At 43.4% G+C, this 18,077-nt stretch overlaps 2 protein-coding genes across 7 annotated transcripts; one reads left to right on the top strand and one right to left on the bottom strand.

Annotated features, from left to right (window-relative positions):
- The first annotated feature begins 2,154 nt into the window (after positions 1–2,154).
- Positions 2,155–6,813, top strand: ntmt1 (N-terminal Xaa-Pro-Lys N-methyltransferase 1). 4 transcript variants are annotated; one of them, XM_055875319.1, is made up of 5 exons: positions 2,157–2,300; positions 4,226–4,366; positions 4,891–5,054; positions 5,295–5,547; positions 5,785–6,813. In XM_055875319.1, exons 1-5 carry the CDS (start codon positions 2,267–2,269, stop codon positions 6,039–6,041), a joined length of 849 nt encoding a protein of 282 aa, XP_055731294.1. In that variant the 5' UTR covers positions 2,157–2,266; the 3' UTR covers positions 6,042–6,813. The 4 variants fall into 4 exon arrangements, with proteins under 4 accessions (XP_055731296.1, XP_055731294.1, XP_055731297.1 ...); XM_055875320.1 differs by having other exon boundaries at positions 2,173–2,310; XM_055875321.1 differs by lacking the exon at positions 4,226–4,366 and having other exon boundaries at positions 2,155–2,300.
- A 321-nt stretch (positions 6,814–7,134) lies between these two features.
- Positions 7,135–18,025, bottom strand: ndor1 (NADPH dependent diflavin oxidoreductase 1). 3 transcript variants are annotated; one of them, XM_055875316.1, is made up of 15 exons: positions 17,895–18,025; positions 16,009–16,148; positions 15,137–15,214; positions 14,878–14,975; positions 14,447–14,545; positions 14,159–14,260; positions 13,842–14,045; positions 13,518–13,645; positions 13,150–13,367; positions 12,826–12,933; positions 12,485–12,599; positions 12,126–12,272; positions 7,912–8,030; positions 7,750–7,844; positions 7,135–7,533 (listed from the first exon to the last, which is right to left on the bottom strand). In XM_055875316.1, exons 2-15 carry the CDS (start codon positions 16,141–16,143, stop codon positions 7,389–7,391), a joined length of 1,791 nt encoding a protein of 596 aa, XP_055731291.1. In that variant the 5' UTR covers positions 16,144–16,148; positions 17,895–18,025; the 3' UTR covers positions 7,135–7,388. The 3 variants fall into 3 exon arrangements, with proteins under 3 accessions (XP_055731291.1, XP_055731293.1, XP_055731292.1); XM_055875318.1 differs by lacking the exon at positions 17,895–18,025 and adding an exon at positions 17,710–17,879; XM_055875317.1 differs by lacking the exon at positions 17,895–18,025 and adding an exon at positions 16,741–17,686.
- Between the last annotated feature and the right edge of the window lie 52 nt (positions 18,026–18,077).

The following is an 18,077-nucleotide window of genomic DNA, read 5'->3' as shown; positions in this document are numbered from 1 at the left end:
ACATCAATCACATGAACTCATCAAGGTGTGGGACAGAGGTTTAGCAGTCTTGGCATGTTGGTATGCATCTGCCATGTGAAGTGACGGCGTCGTATGTAAGTGTTTCCCGTGTAAGCGAGTGTGCGTTTGTAAGCATGTACAAAATGTAGATGATGGCCCGGCAAGGCTGTGACCTTGTGCTTATGTGGATGGTGGGGGGATGAGGCGAAGGTCCGGATGTGATTAGGATGATGAGTGTCGCCGACTGACCTCAACCCCTAGTGAGCACCAGCTTACCCATCAGCTACCCCCTACCCAACCCCCTTCTCTCCATCTGCCACCTCCCAAACCCACTAGCAGCATTCTAAAGATGGTGACCTTGGAGAAGTTCCTTGTAAAGTATTCTTTCTCAATTCATCTTTCCTCGATTCCTTGCATCATCTCTCTTCACCTCCTTTTCAAAAAGCATAGAAAGAGAGGTGGGACCTTGGACCTTCTCTTCCAGTACTGTTGAGAAGGAGGCAAGGACAGGAAGGGACCGCGGAATCTCACATTGAGATTGATTTGTCAGCATGTTGATCTACCCAGACCTAAATCATCGTCACACAACTTCAATAAGTCACATCATTTCAATTGAATTCAGGACGTACAGTACAGAAATATACTAGCAACCACCTATAAAATGACGTGGAAGATGCAAACAATCAAGTCGAAGACAGACACCACGAGACAACAGGAGACACAGAAGGACACAAGAAAGGACAATTATTTGAAGAGGATGTCTGTCGAGAGAGCAGACGGAGAGATGGTGGAGGTAGAGAAAAGCGTGGAGAGAGGAAGGTAGGGAAGGGATTCTCAGGCTGGCGTTGCTGACTAAGGACTATCTGATAAAAGTGTTGATTTCCTCTCCATTTCCCTGCTGCTGCTTTGTAATTCTAATGAGCAGGGAGAGTGTCAGGCAGAGACAGAGAGAGCAGATCAGATTAGATATCGACTGACTTGGGGCTGTCCAACTTCCTGACAGGCAAGCGTTGCACTGAGTCATCAGTGAGCACCGCCAACAGCTGGTGAGGAGGACAGAGAGAGAGACGCAGAGACAGAGAGAAGCAGAAAGAGAGATAGATGGATAGATGAATAGATGTACGACAGACCATGTATACACCCTGCACACCCATTGACAAACAAACAAAACAAAAGCAAAGTCTCCTTCTCATGCTTTGTTGATTTCAAAAAAGTTTTGACTCCATTTGGCATGACGGTCTGCTATAGAAATTTATGGAAAGCGTGTTAGGGGGGAAACATATGACATTACAAAATCAATGTTCACAAACAACAAGTGTGCAGTTAAAATTGGCAATAAACACACAGATTTCATGCCAATAAAGCCCCTTTGAATTGAAATTCAATTGAGAGAGGCAGGGTGAGAGACCGAGAGAGTGAGGAGAGTGAGAGACCAAGACAGGGAAATTCAGAGAGAGAAAGGGATAGAAAGAGAGAGAAAGCGAGAGATAATTTCTGATTGTTTATTTCACTTGCTTGAGCAATGTAAACATTTCCCATGCCAATAAAGCCCTTTGAATTGAATTGAGAGGCAGAGAAAGAAAGCAAGCGAGAGAGAGAGAGAGAGAGAGAGAGAGAGAGAGAGAGAGAGAGAGAGAGAGAGAGAGAGAGAGAGAAAGAAAGCAAGCGAGAGAGAGAGAGAAAGAGAAAGAGCAAGAGCAAGATAAAGAGAGCAAGAGAGAAAGCGAGAGAGAGAAACCAAGAGAGAAAGAGGGGGGGGGGGCTGATTAAAGTGGAGAGAGGTGGTGGAGAGCATAGACAACAGAGAAATGGACCAGAGGGAATGAGTGGAGAAAAGGGTGAGAATAGTGGGAGACAGAAAGAGAAAGAGTGAGGTGGAATAGAAGCAAAAGAGAAGTAAACAGTTATATAAAGAAAGAAGATATGGAGGCAATGACTGATAGAGGGAGAGATGCCCATAAGAGAGGGTGATGGAGGGACTAGGGAGAGAAGGGTAAGGCGAGACAGGCCAGACAAACCCAGCTTCTACACGACACAACCAAATTCTCATGAATTATGATCTCTGCTGATGCACACACATACTGTAGCCCAACACATAGTCTACCTGTAATTCCGCGATAAACCACTGGGTGGAGACAGTGAACTATCTCATGCCACAAGCGCAAGCCAAATAAGGAAATTACGTGGACTGCAAGGCGTTTGGCAGTGTGGTGTACAGGGATGCTTTCGGCAAGCAGAAAAAGCACGTTGGCACTTGATTTGTGACATGATCGAGGTGTTTGGTGATTTAGGACTAAGACGTACGTGAAGGTAAATTGCCGCATCCCAGTTTGTAAAGATTAGCTTTGATTGGGGTCAGATGTTGGGCGCATTCAACTTTACAGCCTTGTCAACTCACTGATTCAACATGCTACCTACCGGTAGCTAGCTAAAGCTACTACGTGCTAGCTACTTTATCATTGATGGCTAAGTCAGTGGTTATCAGTCCTCGACAACTGTCTGCTTCCAAAAATAGATCCTTAAAGTAAAGTGCCTTGCTGTCATAACCACTTTGCTTGCTAACCTCCCAAATAGCTAAACTAGAAAACTATTGGCATTGCACTTCAACAAACAAGCTTGCTTCCAGCTAGCTAACGTAGCAGTTTCAACGTGCACATTTGTTACTAGTTAGATTTGTTTTCAACCCAGTAAGCTTTCTTCAATATTGGTGCATGTCACTAGTCGTGTCTGCCTTGTATATTTTGTTAAGGTTGACTTGATCATAGACCCTGATCTGCGGAGGTTCGTTAACCCAGCTAGACCAGCGAGCTACACTACTTGGCAAAAAGTATGTGGACACCCCTTCAAATGAGTGGATATATCAGACACACCCGTTGCTAAAGGGTGTATAAAATCGAGCACACCGCCATGGAATCTCCATAGACAAACATTGGCAGTAGAATGGCCCGACTTTCAACATGGCACTGCCATAGAATGCCACCTTTCCAACAAGTCAGTTTGTCAAATTCCTGCCCTGCTAGAGATGCCTGGTCAACTGTAAGTGCTGTTATTGTGAAGTGGAAACGTCTAGAACAGGGCTGCCCAACCCTCTTCCTGGAGAGCTACAGTCCTGTGGGTTTTCAGTCCAACCCTAATTTAACACACCTGATTCTACTAATTAGCTGCTCAACAAGACCTTAACTAACTGAATCAGGTGTGTTAAATTAGGGTTGGACTGAAAACCTACAGGACAGTAGATCTCCAGGAAGAGGGTTGGGTGGTCATGGTCTAGGAGCACAATAACTGTTTGTCAGAATCTGTGTTTCCATGGCCGAGCAGCCTCACACAAGCCTAAGGTCACTATGCACAATGTCAAGCGTTGGCTGGAGGGGTGTAAAGCTCGCTGCCATTGGACTCTGAAGCAGTGGAAACGTGGTCTCTGGAGTGATGAATCACGCTTCACCATCTGGCAGTCCGACGGATGAATCTGTTTGGCCAATGCCAGGAGAATGCTACCTGCCATAATGCATAGTGCCACTGTAAAGTTTGGTGGAGGAGGAATAATGGTCTGGGGATGTTTTTCATGGTTCAGGCTAGGCCCCTTTGTTCCAGTGAAGGGAATTCTTAACGCTACAGCATACTATGACATTCTAGACTATTCTGTGCTTCCAACTTTGTGGAAACAGTTTGGGGAAGGTCCTTTCCAGTTTCAGCACGACAATGATTTGTGCACAAAGAACTGACCTCAACTCCATCGAACACCTTTGGGATGAATTGGAATGCTGACTGCAAGCCAGGCCTAATTGCCCAACATCAGTGCCCGACCTCACTAATGCTGTTGTGCCTGAATGGAAGTCCCTGCAGCAATGTTCCAACATCTAGTGGAAAGCCTTCCCAGAAGAGTGGAGGCTGTTATAGCAGCAAATGAGGGGGACCAACTCCATATTAATGCACATGATTTTGTAATGAGATGTTTGATGAGCAGGTGTCCACATATTTTTGGCTATGTAGTGTACTTGGGTTCATTCACTGCCATGCCCCACATTGACCCTGGTCACAAGATGAGCGCTGACAGCTGAACTGGGGCCAAGTAGGGCCACATTTGGCTACTGTGTGTGTGTGTGTGTGTGTGTGTGTGTGTGTGTGTGTGTGTGTGTGTGTGTGTGTGTGTGAGACAGGTGAGGATAAATGCAGACCTCTCACGTCATCACTAGGACTTGGGAGTAAGGTTAAACGTGTCTTCTAGGGTTTCCTGGGGACACATGCTGGAGAGAATACAAGAGGTCAGCTAATCATACCATCATGAATAACATCAAGTCGGCGTCTCGGGGAGGAGTGAAGAAGCCTGGGAGGGGAGTAGGCAGTACTTCAACCAACGTAACACAAGGTGCAGGGGCCTACTAAGGCAAAAAATCTGATGGTCAGGTAGCCAGAAACGTACTACCTAAGTTAGCTAGAAGTCAACCTAGATGTGGTATGTTCCCTGCATTGCTCGCAATAAGGAGAAATAACTAAACCTTCTCCAAAGTCGTGGGTCAGACCTACTAGTTGCTTTGTTATTCTTTCACTCTGTGTGACTTTAGCTTTAGTCATAATAATCAACTGTATAATGAACCAATAAGGCCCGAGGGGGTGTGGTATATGGCCTATATACCTCTGCTAAGGGTTGTTCTTATGCACGATGCAACATGGGAGTGCCTGGATACAGCCCGTAGCCGTGGTATATTGGCGAAACACCAGAGTTGCCTTATTGGTATTATAAATTGGTTACCAATGTAAAAATGTTTTTTTCATACCCGTGGTATACGGTCTGATATACCACGGCCTTCAGCATTCAGGGCTCGTACCACCCAGTTTATAATGATGTATAAGTGGGCAGTCCTACTTACCTCAGCCCCTTGGGTTCTTCAGATAGGATGGGTGACGGTGTGCAGAATGAGACCGTTTTCTACTCCAAGGCTGAAAACTACTGGAGAGAAGTGGAGCCCACCGTGGATGGCATGCTAGGAGGCTATGGCAAGATCTCTAACATTGATATTGACGGCTCCAAGAAGTTCCTGCAGAAATTCCTTGGCGTAAGAAACAGTTTCCAAACTTCTCTGTATAAACACACTTAAAGCGCATCATGTTAGGCTATTTATTTGCATGCATACTTTGTTTGCACACATGAAACATAATGGGGGGGGGGGACATGACTTAAAACGTTTCAGATAAATAATGGGCCAAGTATAGAGCATTGGTGTACCTCTTATGCAGTTATCTGGTGCTGACATGTCAAGAAACCCACTCTAACCGCTCCCTCCTGGCACTAAAAGCAGGGTGAAGGGAAGACCGGCAATGGCTGCGCCCTGGACTGTGGCGCCGGAATAGGGCGCATCACCAAGCGACTGCTGCTGCCCCTCTTCAGCACTGTGGACTTGGTGGACGTGACTCAGGAGTTCCTGGACCAGGCTAAGGTCTACCTGGGCGACGAGAGCAAACGGGTGGAGAACTACTTCTGCCTCGGCCTGCAGGACTTTATCCCACAGGACAGACGCTACGACGTCATCTGGATCCAGTGGGTCATTGGTGAGTCCTCTCAATTCTAACATTTTTCAGAGTTAACTGACATACTGTCAGACAGCTCTAACTTGCTTAATTCTCAGTCTTAATCATTTATTTTGATTAGCTTTGTAATACAGTAGTTTCTGTATTTATTTCACGCAGGCATATTGCAATTCAGCTGCAAATGTGTACAACATTATGCAATAAAACCAAACTGTTAAGCTAGAGCTAGCCACCCTTCCCTCTTTCCCCTCACCTCAGGCCACCTGACTGACGATCACCTGGTGGAGTTCCTGCGCCGTTGCCGCGGCGGCCTCCGCCCTGAGGGACTAATTGTCATCAAGGACAACGTGGCCTACGAGGGTGTGATCCCCGACGACGTCGACAGCAGCGTGTGTCGGGAACTGGCTCTGGTGAAGAGCCTGGTGACCCAGGCAGGCCTCACTATCGTCTGTGAAGAGCAACAGATGAACTTTCCTGACGAGATCTACCAGGTCCACCAACTGGCCCTCCGATAGGGACAGAGATATAGACGGATGGGAGTAGAGGTGTGGAGGATGGGTGCCAATGCCAAAATGCTGCTGCCCATGCTCAAGCCATGGGACCTTCATGACAAGCCTCCTGTCTACTGAAAGTTGGACAGTCCAGCTTAGTGTGTAGGCGTGTTTGGCTAATATATGACCCACTCTGTGTGAATACATCATCAGGTAGGTTTTATGAATCTTCAGTGTAATTTACTAAAGGATAATTGTGACTGATTCTGGGATCACCCTTAGGAATTATGGATGTACTGTATGGGGGCAGATCATGTAAGGCTCAGAAATGCAAATGAGTCAATTATTTTAGTTGTGGTACTGTGGAGGACATGAGTTACAGCACTTGAGTTCCTATAGGACAGGGATGAGCAATTCTTTTCAGGGTCATGTTCCATAGGGCAGTTTTGCAATGGAAACTACACAAAAACGTATTTGGTCAAGTTCATGTACCTTATTGTAAATGACCCAGGTTCTCACTTTTGCCTAACTCACAATTCATTCATGTCACTGAATGCTCAGAGTATCTGTTCACCCAAGTCAGAATTAAATATTGATTTGATAGAGCAACAAATCAGGAAGAGTTTCCCATCACTGCCAAACGTCCCTCCACATACCCGTTTATGTAATTTACTCACCGTACCAAGAATACATAGATTGGGCTGTTTGTAAGATGTGGCAAATACTGATGAAATGTAAGTACTGTATATGTTTCCCATGAGCGCTTGAATGTCAAATTAAACAACTTTTCATGAAATCTGTCATTGTTTTGTGGTTTAGGTTACTGGTTGTGTGATCAATCTTTTGTCTAGTAGTTTCTACAACAAAGGTATGTTTTGATACCTTTATTTACATCAAGATAGACAATGGTCAGATCAATGTATATATTGTATCCCAATTGGTCCACTAAAGGGACCCTGTATTTGGGACAATTCAAATGTTAGGACCTTCAGTGTCTCAACTCAAACTTTTTTTTGCATCTGATATTTATCAGCCGCAATATTACAGATAGTATGTACACGTCATTGTTTTTCATTACATTCTTGGCAGTCAAAGTAATGTCAGACTTAGTCAAATGCACTTTGGAAACATTTAATAGCACTATGCAGTGCTGCTTGTAGTACAGTAGTATATCTAGTAATATTTGACACCTATTTTCTAAACCGGTACCTAAACCTTGGTACAGAAGTGGTATGGTGTTGATTTGAATTCCTCTGCAGTGAAGTCACCACTGATTGTCAAATGAAAGCACTTGGAGCAGTATACTGCCCAAACAATATGTCAAACTGATAAAGCTTGCTGCATTTGAATAGCACCGCTGTAGCCATGTGATCAGGACCAGGTCTCGCTCTGGAATCGGCCTGCCCTCTCCATGGCAACCAGCATCTCGTCCGCCTCGTCAGAGGACACGCCCCCTTGGCTCTGAAAGCCCTCCTTCAGGGCGTCACACACTGCCGTCGGCATCTGTTTGGCGTTGCTGGATACGAATGATAGAAGATATGCATCACTAAAGACCAATCTGGGGTTGTGTTCATTAGGGCACACCATGCGCATTTTGATTGGGAAAACATTCTGCTCTGTATTTCATTCCATTTTGTGTCTACTGAACACGACCAGGGTAAGATGCCCACACATTTACCAAGCATCATTTTATCAATGTAGCACACATTTCAGCACGTTAAAGTATACTCACCCTGCGATGTAAAAGTAGCCTTTCTTATTGGCGATCAGATCCCACAGCAGCTCAGCTTGCTCCTGCACACGCTGTTGCACATAAATCTTGTCTTCCTACAGAAACATACCCATCCATTAGAGTCAAGTGTGTGTGTGTGTATGTGCAGCCTGGTCTACCTACCTGATCCCTGGAGAAAGCTGTGAAGAGTGTCAGCTGCCCTGCTTTCTCCATCTCCTCCCATTCTGAGCAGCAGTAGAAATCCTTAGACTGGGACCGGCAGCCAAAAAACAGCACATTGGCTGATATACAAGAGGAGAAACAGGATTAAATTTGCTAACCGGTATACAAACAGAAGGGAACAAGTATAGCAACAAGGTACAAATGTCTGTTTGTTACTAGGTAGAACACAAATTGACTGACTCATACAGGAAATGATTTACGAGAGTGGGGAGAAAGCTATGACTAAAAATAATTGACAAGGCCATCGATGACATGACACCATTCACTCCTATGTGAAGAGTCAACAGGGCATTTGAAGCCCAGGAAGTTGGTTTTTAGCTTGCTAAGACTGCATCTCATGGAGACAACATGCGTAGTTTGAGCTACTCCAGGAAGTGACGTTGCAGGCTCAAGGTGCTGCCCCCTCGCATTGAGGATAAAAAAATCAACTGAATGGAGCTAACCACAGACAAAATCCTAGAGGAAAACCTTGTTCAGTCTGCTTTCCACCAGACACTGGGAGATTAATCCACATTTCAGCGGGACAATAACCTATAACACAAGGGTAAAGCTACACGAGTTGCTTACAAAGAAGACCTTGAATATTCCTGAGTCACCGTTTTGACTTAAATCTATGGCAAGACCTGAAAGTGGTTGTCAAGCAATGATCAACTTGAAGAAATTTTAAAATAATAAATGGGTAAAAGTTACACAATCCATGTGTGGAAAGCTCTTAGAGACTTTCCCAGAAATACTCACAGATGTAATTGCTGCCAAAGTGCCTCTACAAAGTATTGACTCTGGTGTAAATACTTATGCAAATTAGATATTTCTGTATTTCATTTAATACATTTGCAAAGAATCCTAAAATATATATTTTTACTTTGTCATTATGGGGTGTATTGTGTGTAGATGGGTAAGGAAAAAATATATATTTAATACATTTTTTAATTCAGGCTTTAACAACAAAATGTGGAATAAATCAAGGGGTATGAATATTTTCTGAAGGCACTGTAAATTATCCTTAACTTCTCTGTGTGATTTTTAAATAAAAAAATAGGTTGAAGGACACACTACCGTTCAAAAGTTTGGGGTCATTTAGAAATGTCCTTGTTTTTGAAAGAAAAGCACATTTTTGGTCCATTAAAATAACATCAAATGTATCAGAAATACAGTGTAGACATTGTTAATGTTGAAAATGACGATTGTAGCTGAAAACGGCAGATTTTCTATGGAATATCTACATAGGCGTACAGAGGCCCATTATCAGCAACCATCACTCCTGTGTTCCAATGGCACGTTGTGTTAGCTAATCCAAGTTTATCATTTTAAAAAGGCTAATTGATCATTAGAAAACCCTTTTGAAAGTATTTTAGCACAGCTGAAATTAGCCTTTTAAAATGATAAACTTCGATTAGCTAACACAATGTGCCATTGGAACACAGAAGTGATGGTTGCTGATAATGGGCCTCTGTACACCTATGTAGATATTCCATTGTTAAAAAAATCAGCCGTTTCCAGCTACAATTGTCATTTATAATATGAACAATGTCTACACTGTATTTCTGATCAATTTGATGTTATTTTAATGGACCAAAAGTGTTTTTCTTTAGAAAACATGGACATTTCCAAGTAAACCCAAACTTTTGAACGGTAGTGTACATCTAGTGTATTAGAAGTAATTATTGATACCATGATTGTCTTCGAAACATTATTTTTTATCTATACGAAGTTTGGAAAAATGTCAATATTCGTGGCCATTCACTGTAATGGGGAATCCTGTTTTCTGCTAACAATGCCTGCAGTACCGCGGTCTGCCTTGAACTACCGTGGATTCAAATGTGTATTTTATTTTTATTTAACTATTAAGAATAAATTTGTATTTACAATGACGGCCTACAAAAGGCTAAATGCATCCTGCGGTGACGGGGGCTGGGATTAAAAATAATAATATAGGACAAAACATCACAAGAGACACCACAACACTACATAAAAGAGAGACCTAAAAACAACAACATAGCATGGTAGCAACACAACATGGCGCCAGCAGCACAAAACATGGTACAAACATTATCAAAGGCAAGAAGGTAGAGACAACAAAACATCATGCGAAGCAGCCACAACTGTCAGTAAGAGTGTCCATGATTGAATGAAAAGATAAACTGTCCAGTTTGAGTATTTTTTTTGCGGCTCGTTCCAGTCGCTGAGAGAGGGGGCAGTTCTTCTCCCCTGCTAAAAAGGATTGGTTCGGAATTGGGGCCATATTTAATTCAGTAAATGTACAGTGTTGTGTTAGAGGTGTAGTGTTAATTTCATTAACAATAACATTTCGCCAACCACCTATTTTTCCTGACATACTAATGACCATATCGAGACGCCCCGAAAAAAACGATAACCATTAAATACCTTAATTTAAATCGACAAATGTAACGAGACGAGAATTCCACGAGACTAATGGACAGTTAATGTGACGTGAACCTTTTCCTCGATGTTGTCCAATGAACATGGATGAAAAGGTATTCTGCCTTTCCAGAAAAATAAAATACACATTTGAATCCATTCTGCCTTTGCAGAATACCGGTATAATGCAATCCTCTCAGTAACCATGTTTTTTCTGGGATTAAAGTCCTGCGGTATAAAAAAAAAAATCATTACGACAGCTGTGATGTAAGTTTCCGTACAATTCTATAAATGCCGAAAGATAATTTGTTCGTTAACAAGGTGCGATGTTTTTGTGTTGGTAAAATGTATTATGCGAGAAATGGCGGTGGAAATGCCTTTAAGCAAAAATATTGAAATAATAACCATCATATCGAAGTAAACTTGGACTCACGAAATGTTGTATGGTCCTATCACTACGACTCATCGGGAAAACATGCACGTTATTAGGCTACACATTAAATAAATAAACTTTACAGGGTGGTAAAATTATACAATGATCTTGATGCACCTTTCAAATAAATATATATTTTTAAGTCATTTAGCAGACGCTCTTATCCAGAGCGATTTACAGGGGCAATTAGGGTTAAGTGCCTTGCTCAAGGGCACAGACACATTTTTCCACCTAGTCAGCTCAGAGATTTAATCCAGTTTCCTTTCAATTAGTGGCCAAACGCTCTTAACCGCTAGGTTATCTTCCGCCCTATATATCGAGGCTCTTATTCTGGTGACAAGATGATCGATGCTTGACTGCCGTTTGACAAATAAACATATTCTCGCTATTATCTATAATAATCTCATCGTGTTGACTAGCCAACCCGAACTGTATCTGCAAGCTGTTGGCTAGAGCGCAGATGCCAAAACCAGAGTAGACACATTTGCTATTTAACTCAACAGTTTTTTTTGTCACAAAACTATCGGTAGAGTTGAAAATGCGATGCAAATACATTTAACTTTAGATTTTTATTCGTTACATGAAAAAGTAAATTGTGTGCACTAAGTCTGTTAGGTGGAAACACCACTGGTGGTAAAATATGCAGATTTTCGTTATGCAGATTTTTTAATATTCACATGAAACCTAGCTATTGGCTTATTGAACTGATCTGTCCGATCTCCCACACAACTCCCATGAGGTCACTTCAGTCACTCGTCAATCTTTTGACCTGATGCGAAGACAGCCTGGACTCTCCATTGTAACAAACCTCAACTAGAAAAAATCTTTACTCTCTTTCATGTAGCCTATTACCACATGCACTGTTATTCATCAGTATTTCCGTTCTCGTGGTCCACTACTGCGAGTGCAGTTGCTTTTTTCGATTGGAAATACTCATGCTATTTGCTGAATATTGGCATACTGTAATACTTCTGGCATTGTTAGAAAGCTCAGATTCTCCCCTTTGTCACTTATGTACCCCATCACAAGGCTATGATGGGGAGCAAATCAGAGCTGTTGGCCTAAATTGTTTAACCTGTAGCCAAGGCTTTGTAACCTATATGGTAAATCATGGCTTGCATTGGTTACAATCTGCCACAATAGCTATGTGCCAGCTATATGAAGGGATAGTAGGCCTAGTTGGACAAGGCTATCTTAATGTGCACATCATGGAAGTTACCAGTAAAAATGTGACTGAAATCATCCAGAGTTTTAGTCGACTGATAATAACTAAAACTAAATCTAAAATAACACTGTACAGGAGTGGTGAGTGGAGGGTAAAACCAATCAAAGGGTAACTCACCAGTCTTGCCCTGGGCTATCCTCTCCTGCAAAGCAGACCTGAAAGGAGCCACTCCCGTTCCAGGCCCAACCATGATCACAGGGGAGTAGGGGTCCTTAGGGAACTTCATACTCCCCTTCTTTACCCACAAAGGCACATAAACCTCCCCTGCAAAGTGGAAGAGTTAACAAATTGACTGATATAGCTACTGTGTTAATACCATTTCTTCTAATTGATTTTGATATCAATTCAAATTCAATTTATAAGACTTTATTTACCCAAAATGTGCTTGGCAAAACACTGAACGTTCAGTAGCTACTAGCATACTACATTATAGTGCCACTAATGCTACAACCATGTAGTAGACAGTGCTAACAGACCTTGTTTGGGGTCCAGTGAGGCTAGCCAGGAGGAACACAGGCCCTTGCGTGGCAGGTGCATCTTGGTTTTGTAGTGCACCACAGCTAGCAGTATCTGGATCCTGTTGGGATGTGTCTGTGTGGAGAGAAAACGGAATGGTCCAAGGGCCAGTGTAGGTGCAGGTTTTTGCTCCAGCCAAACCAATAACAGTTCATTCAACTAACAAAGTCTTGGTTGAAGACAATTAGTTGAATCGGGTGCATTAGTGCTTTGGCTGGAATAAAAGCCTGCACCCACAGCAGCCCTTGGGGAACATCATTGCCCAACCCTGACATGGGGCCTTTCAGTGTTGTAACCTCACCAGCAGGGAGGAGGCAATGGAGAAGGAGCGAGGCTGAATCTCAGGGAACAGGTCCAGTAGGTAGTCTACACTCAGCTCTGCTGTCGTGTGGGGGAAGTCGGTCAACACCTGAGGACCATGCACGCACGCACACACACGCACGCACACACGACCCAACACAGGGAATGGGAATCTGGACGCAGCCCTGTCGTATTGACCTTTGACCTGGCTCACCAAATCTATTGAACATAATATTGATTATTGTTGTAAGAAGTGGGATCAACTGAACTTCCATCCTGTGCCCCCAAGTGGCAGCATAACCACATCATTACAGGTCCCTCTAACCTCCAAGGCAGTGCGTCGCGGCCTGTTGCAGTAGGCATGCAGCTCGTCCTGGCCCTGGGCAGAGTTAAACTCAGACAACTTCTCCCGCTCCAGCTCATTGGTGGCAAAGGTGGCGAGGAGCTCGAAGAAGGAGCGACGAGGCACTGCCGCTATGTCCAGGAAGCTCTCCACCAGATGCCGAACCGTGCAAGGCTGGGCCAGGCGGGCTGGGACTGAATCTGGGGAGACAGTGGAGAGGGTGAGGGGGTAAAAGAGGGACACGGGTTATGTGGTTTAAGTATGGTGTATAGAAGTGGGAGCTTAGGTGGATGGATGTGACCGTATCTCACGTACACCGATACAGGCAGTCAAATGTGAGAAGCACAAACCTGTGTCGCAGTTTGTGGGGCTGAGGGTGAACTGGCGATCAGGGTCCAGTCTCAGGAGCTGACAGAACTGCTCCACATCCTCAGGGGTGTTACAAGGTCTCATCATCACCACGTCCCCAGCAGTGAACCTGCCAATGACACACACACTCCAGTCAACCAGTTAAACATTATCATCTACAGTCTAATCCTTTTTAAGCACAGTTTAACAACCTCAGAGCAAGATGGTTCACCATCACAAAATACATTTTAGACAGTTACATTTCAAGAAATCGGTCAATAAACAGGGTAGCAATTTCTTAAGGCACAGTACATTAGAGCACTCACTCAATATCTGAGCCTGTGATGTCAAACTCAATGTGTCGAACATCCTGAAAGTGGGATGCGTGCGTAACCCTTTTACTGGATACCACCCTGCCTGGAAATGTGTGTGTCTGAGAGGGCGAGATCGGCAGCTCTGGCACTCTTAGCCTATCTGCCCTATTCTCAGTGACGTCATCCAGAAATCTGAAAACGTACCTCGGAGGGAGTCTGTAAAATTAACAACGGTAAGGGTACAGTTACAGTACATCATGGGAGTTAGGCATATTCAGACATAATATTAGACACATTGATTTGTCAACAGTCAAGTAAAGGAGACTTACGGTTCATCCTCCCTGATAAGACTCTGGCCAGCAGGTGTTGGATATAGAGCTTGCGCCCTCTCCCAGAATGACATGAGCCAGGGGTCAATCACCCCATCTGCACTGTTGAACAGTCCGAAAAGTCAACTAAAGTTAAGAGAATTAAGTAATATAATGTACTGACTTTACAGGTTACAATATTGACCTAACATGGCATTATGAAGACTACAGAGTATATAAAACCAATAGAGAAAAGACTTAACGGGCCAAAGACAGATCCCTGAGGAACCCCATGCAACGGTCTCTCACCCCAGGTCGTGCTGGTCATCTGCCAGTCCCACAGGCAGCAGCACACTGGCCCCCAGCTGCATAAGGCGCTTTTGAAGCTTCTTCGCCACAAAGTTGAACCTACAAGTGAAAATCTAATTGTATTATTCACAGCTAGGGTATGTTATTTTCCAGATAGTGCCTCATATAGGGTACAGGGTACCGTTTCCATTTAAGTTGAGTCAATGCGGGAAGTGACTTCACATAGAAGTCCACATAGAAAAACAATGGGGAAGTTTTGATTCATTAATCAATTTTCACTTCATCTCTCTTCCCGTCATTGACATGCGTGCCGTGATCCATGTTTGGGTTGGTCACTCACTACCATCGTAAATAGATTTCAATGGTGTGCATGTATAGACAAAGGGATTTCAAATGATTTATGTGGTTGCATTTTTGATGAAAGCCCTCACTTGGGATAGGAGGAATCACCCAAGCCCAGCACGGCACAGTCTAGGCGACACAGAGATCCAGCGGGCAGAGACTTCCTAAACACGAACCGCCAGAAATTCTGCAAAGGAAGTGAAGAAAAAATTATACGTAAAAACGCAAGCATGACTAAGCCCAAGTCACTTTGGATGAAAGCGTCTGCTAAATGCCATATTTTATTAAGTGTAAATTGTGAGAGATGCACAGACACACACACACAGTTTGGGCACTATTATCTGATACCTTCATGTTGTCTGGTGGATCTCCTTGGCCAGTGGTGGAACACACAAATACAACCAGGGACTCAGAGATGAGGTTAGCCTGTTGAAGAAAGACAACCCTAAGATGCATGCCAAATACAACACCCTCTTTAATTGAGCTGAGATCTAACCTTGTCAACTTAACAAATCCTATTTCAAGCACATAGCTCAGCCTCAGAAATATCATAAGCTATACACTGAGAATAACAAACATTAGGAACACTTTCCTTATATTGAGTTGCACCCTCCCCTCTCCTCCCCTCCCTCAGAACAGCCTACATTTGTTGGACATGGACTCAACAAGGTGTCAAAAGCGTTCAACAGGGATTCTGGCCCATGTTGACTTCAATGCTTCCCACAGTTGTGTCACGTTGGCTGGATGTCCTTTGGGTAATAGACAATTCTTGAAACACGGGAAACTTTTGTGCATGACAAACCCAGATTTGCAGTTCTTGACACAAACCGGCATGCCTGGCACCTACTACCATACCCCGTTCAAAGGCACTTAAATCTTTTGTCTTGCCCATTCACCCTCTGAATGGTACACATACACAATCCATGTCTCAATTGTCTCAAAAATCCTTCTTTAACCCATCTCCTCCCCTTCATCTACACTGATTGAAATGAATTTAACAAGTGCAAGTGACATTAATAAGGGATCATAGCTTTCACCTGGATTCACCTGGTCAGTCTGTCATGGAAAGAGCGTGATGTTTTGTATACTCAGTGTATTCAGCTTTAACAAAGCAAACAGATTCAATGGAGAACACTTGTTTTTCATAGTAGTGCTGTATGTTTTATTTTTTTAAATGATTTATGCACTGTGTGGCTATCTTATCTTGCTTGCCAACTGACCACATTGTAACTGTCAAGAGCCTCCGCTTTGACTTGCATTCGCCTCCTTTGCGCCTGGCGTCCAATCCGCTCGGCCGTGTCCTGGGCAGTGCCCGTCTGGCTCCCATATAGAATCAACAGCTTTGGGGCTGACATTCTCACTGTGGATAAAGATGGGCAGTTAAATTATGATTCTTCCAATACAGAGGGCTGTACACACTAATCAGACATGTTGGACATACTGTAACAACAGTATGTCAAGTGTGTCAAATCAAAGTTTATTTGTCACATGCACTGAATACAACAGGTGTAGACCTTACAGTGAAATGCTTACTTACAGGCTCTAACCAATAGTACAAAAAAAAGGTGTGTGTGTGTGTGTGTGTAGGTAAGTAAAGAAATAAAACAGTAAAAGTACATTTGAAATAAGAGTAGCAAGGCTATATACAGACACTGGTTAATCAGGCTTATTGAGGTAGTATGTACATGTAGGTATGGTTAAAGTAACTATGCATATATAATGAACAGAGAGTAGCAGTAGCGTAAAAGGAGGGGTTGGCGGGAGGTGGGACACAATGCAGATAGCCAATGTGCGGGAGCACTGGTTGGTCGGTCCAATTGAGGTAGTATGTACGTGGATGTATGGTTAAAGTGACTATGCATATAAGATAAACAGAGAGTAGCAGCAGCGTAAAAGAGGGGTTGGGGGGGGGGGGGCACACAATGCAAATAGTCCGGGTAACCATTGGTTACCTGTTCAGAAGTCTTATGGCTTGGGGGTAAAAACTGTTGAGAAGCCTTTTTGTTCTAGACTTGGCACTCCAGTACCGCTTGCCATGCGGTAGTAGAGAGAACAGTCTATGACTGGGGTGGCTAACTTAAAGAAGCATCCCATTGTTGGTCTACACAATGGACGCTTGATATGATATTGACATCCTTGAAAGTTAGTTAGCTGTCTTTAGTCTGTCTGGACTCTTTTGGCAATTTACTTAGGTATTGACAAATGCATATGTAAGTTGCACCGAAGGTTATCTGTTTACACTGCCTTAGTTACAATCGGACTCGGCGTATGGTTATCTGCAAAGTTAGTTACTGTTACAAAACTCAGCTGGAGTTTATCAGGACCACCATGTGATTACAGGTAAAGCATACAACACTACCTCCAGTGCCGTAACCCACCGTGCAGAGGGTGGGTATAATTTGTGTTACATTCCAACTGGAATCTTTTCCAAAAACCTCGTAAATAACAAGGTTGCCAACAAACAACGCATACAAAGTTGTATAGCGGCAGAATAAGATACCGGGTAGGGAGTGGACTACTTCATGAAGTTTTTCACTCACCACGTTTATTCCAAAAATTGTCTGTCCTCACTCTGGTAGCCTATGGATAAACGTTAAGAATAAGCTACGTGGTGAGTTGATGCCTATTCAGCAGCTAGTTAGCTAGGTGAATTGATCAGGCTACTTTGTATGCGTTTTTTGTTGGCAACTTTGTACTTCACGAAGTTTTTGGAACATATCACTGTTGGAACGTTCCTCAAATTACCCCCTGCAGAGCTTTCTCCAGGTCAAGATTCATGACAATAAATGCCAACCTGCTACTGTAAACCCAATGCGAACAGGGTCGTAGGTCCGACAAAGGGCTGAAAGAGATAGCAGAATTATCCCACAGCTGCCATCAATTTCACCTGACTGTTAGTTTCATTTAGTTAGTTAGCTAACCTCTAGTCTCGAGAATGGAGCCCAAGGTGGTTTACAGTCTATTTGAATGGGCTAGCTAGCCTCTCGAGCAGTACCAGTGGCTAGTTAACTAACTAGTGGATACGTGACAGATCCCTCGTTCACGAAATACTTCCATAACATCCATAAAAACCGGATAACAGTCCTGCTCAGTTCAAGATGCTCACCTACGGTAGCTATAACAGATTATCCTAGGGGTCTTTGACAATCTCGAGAGTGAATCTAATAATACTGAAAAAGTCCTTTCTTCGACTAGGACTACACTCCCTCCAGCGCGTTGTTGTGTTTGCGCTTTACGACTGCAGAGCTTGAGTTTTGATTGGTTACTGGGCCGTTTTACGACAGTAAGT

This window comes from Salvelinus fontinalis, chromosome 21 (genome assembly GCF_029448725.1).
Source record: "Salvelinus fontinalis isolate EN_2023a chromosome 21, ASM2944872v1, whole genome shotgun sequence".
In the NCBI taxonomy this organism is placed as follows: domain Eukaryota; kingdom Metazoa; phylum Chordata; class Actinopteri; order Salmoniformes; family Salmonidae; genus Salvelinus; species Salvelinus fontinalis.
Note: the sequence above shows the minus strand (reverse complement) of the source record. Positions and strands in the feature narration are given on the sequence as shown.